Here is a 1332-nt window from a genome sequence, read left to right as displayed (position 1 = left end):
CCCAATATTAAATCCTGGGTGCGCCACTGACATCAAGTACAGGCAACCACGTAATTTCCATAAAACCTACTTTGAAAGTTGTCATATTCTCTTTCCTTCTTCGATTTGCCACCCCTAAAATATACCACTTCCAAACAGTGCATGACAGTCGCCCCGATGAATCATCACAACATTAGTACCTATTTATTATAATGATCGTCTCGTAGTTTTTTACGATAAAGTCGATAATATTCTACCATAAAAATCAAATTTAAATGAAAATTTTGATAGATTTTGACATGTATTAAACCCAGATCCCGGATCCCAGGCTTATGGACCATCCCATCGAGTTTTTCAGTAATATTTTTATTTTATTCATATGTGAATATTATTAACATTCTTTCAGTGTCCTGTAAACGCGCCACACTTGCAACGTGTTTCGTTATGTTTGCTATATTCTTCATGTTGGGAATCGCCTCATGCAGAGCAGCACCCCAGGGTTTCGGAGGTCCACCCAACTACGCCCACGCAGCAGTGCTGAGGAATGCCCAGCTGGAGTCGAGACTGTCTCCTCATCAGCGAAATCCCTTTTACCAAGATCCAAGGACTGCGAGAGCGCTTGCACGGTCGAGCTGGCTCGCCGAAGGAGAAACGCCGGTAAATTCTATTATACTTGCATTGCAATACTGATAATTTTAAAATAATAATATTTAAAAAATCACAGCCAATACATTAATCTGATATTTTAGCAATTACAAATCCGAATACTGAATTATCAAAAGTGTTGAAGAAAATCTAATCATTTTAAAATGAAGCCTAAAAAATATAAATGAAAGTGAGGCTAAATAAATTTTGCAAAATCAGCGGGTCTATTCTATACACAAGGCGACTATCAACCGCTAAAGTGATAAATGTGAAAACATGCAATTTGGATGAATAAAAAATATAGACCCAACGATTTTGATCGATTTTATTTTTAAATTTTAAGGTAAAAAGTCGTGATGCTGAGAAGATTCCGAGACGAGAAATCTACAACGTCCTGGTGCACGCTGGTTTCCTTCCAAGACAAAGAAATTCGCAGGACTTCCTTCAGCGTTTATAGAGATCTACTTTATCTTCCAAGCGTGGAAAATAATATATTTAGATCTCCAGAATACCTACTATGATAATAAAAACAAAATTTAACTGATATCCAAATTTGAGGCTTGGCCAGAAGATATTATATATTATTATAATAGTGATAGGGGAAGTTATATTATGCAAATGACTTCTTAGATATTATCTTATACGTAAGTTTAAGACCCACGGTGGCCGCGTGGCTTAAGCGCTGGACTATCACGCCGTGAGTCTCAG

The 1332-nt window shown here is 37.2% G+C and overlaps 1 protein-coding gene across 1 annotated transcript; it reads left to right on the top strand.

Moving 5' to 3' along the window:
- The first annotated feature begins 441 nt into the window (after nt 1–441).
- Nucleotides 442–1081, top strand: LOC147073977 (uncharacterized). The gene is made up of 2 exons (XM_085944716.1): nt 442–636; nt 968–1081. Exons 1-2 carry the CDS (start codon nt 442–444, stop codon nt 1079–1081), a joined length of 309 nt encoding a protein of 102 aa, XP_085800842.1.
- The last annotated feature ends 251 nt before the right edge of the window (nt 1082–1332 follow it).

Source organism: Rhyacophila brunnea, unplaced genomic scaffold, assembly GCF_057557595.1.
Source record: "Rhyacophila brunnea isolate RB1 unplaced genomic scaffold, BYU_Rbru_1.0 scaffold_17, whole genome shotgun sequence".
NCBI classification, from domain to species: domain Eukaryota; kingdom Metazoa; phylum Arthropoda; class Insecta; order Trichoptera; family Rhyacophilidae; genus Rhyacophila; species Rhyacophila brunnea.
Note: the sequence above shows the minus strand (reverse complement) of the source record. Positions and strands in the feature narration are given on the sequence as shown.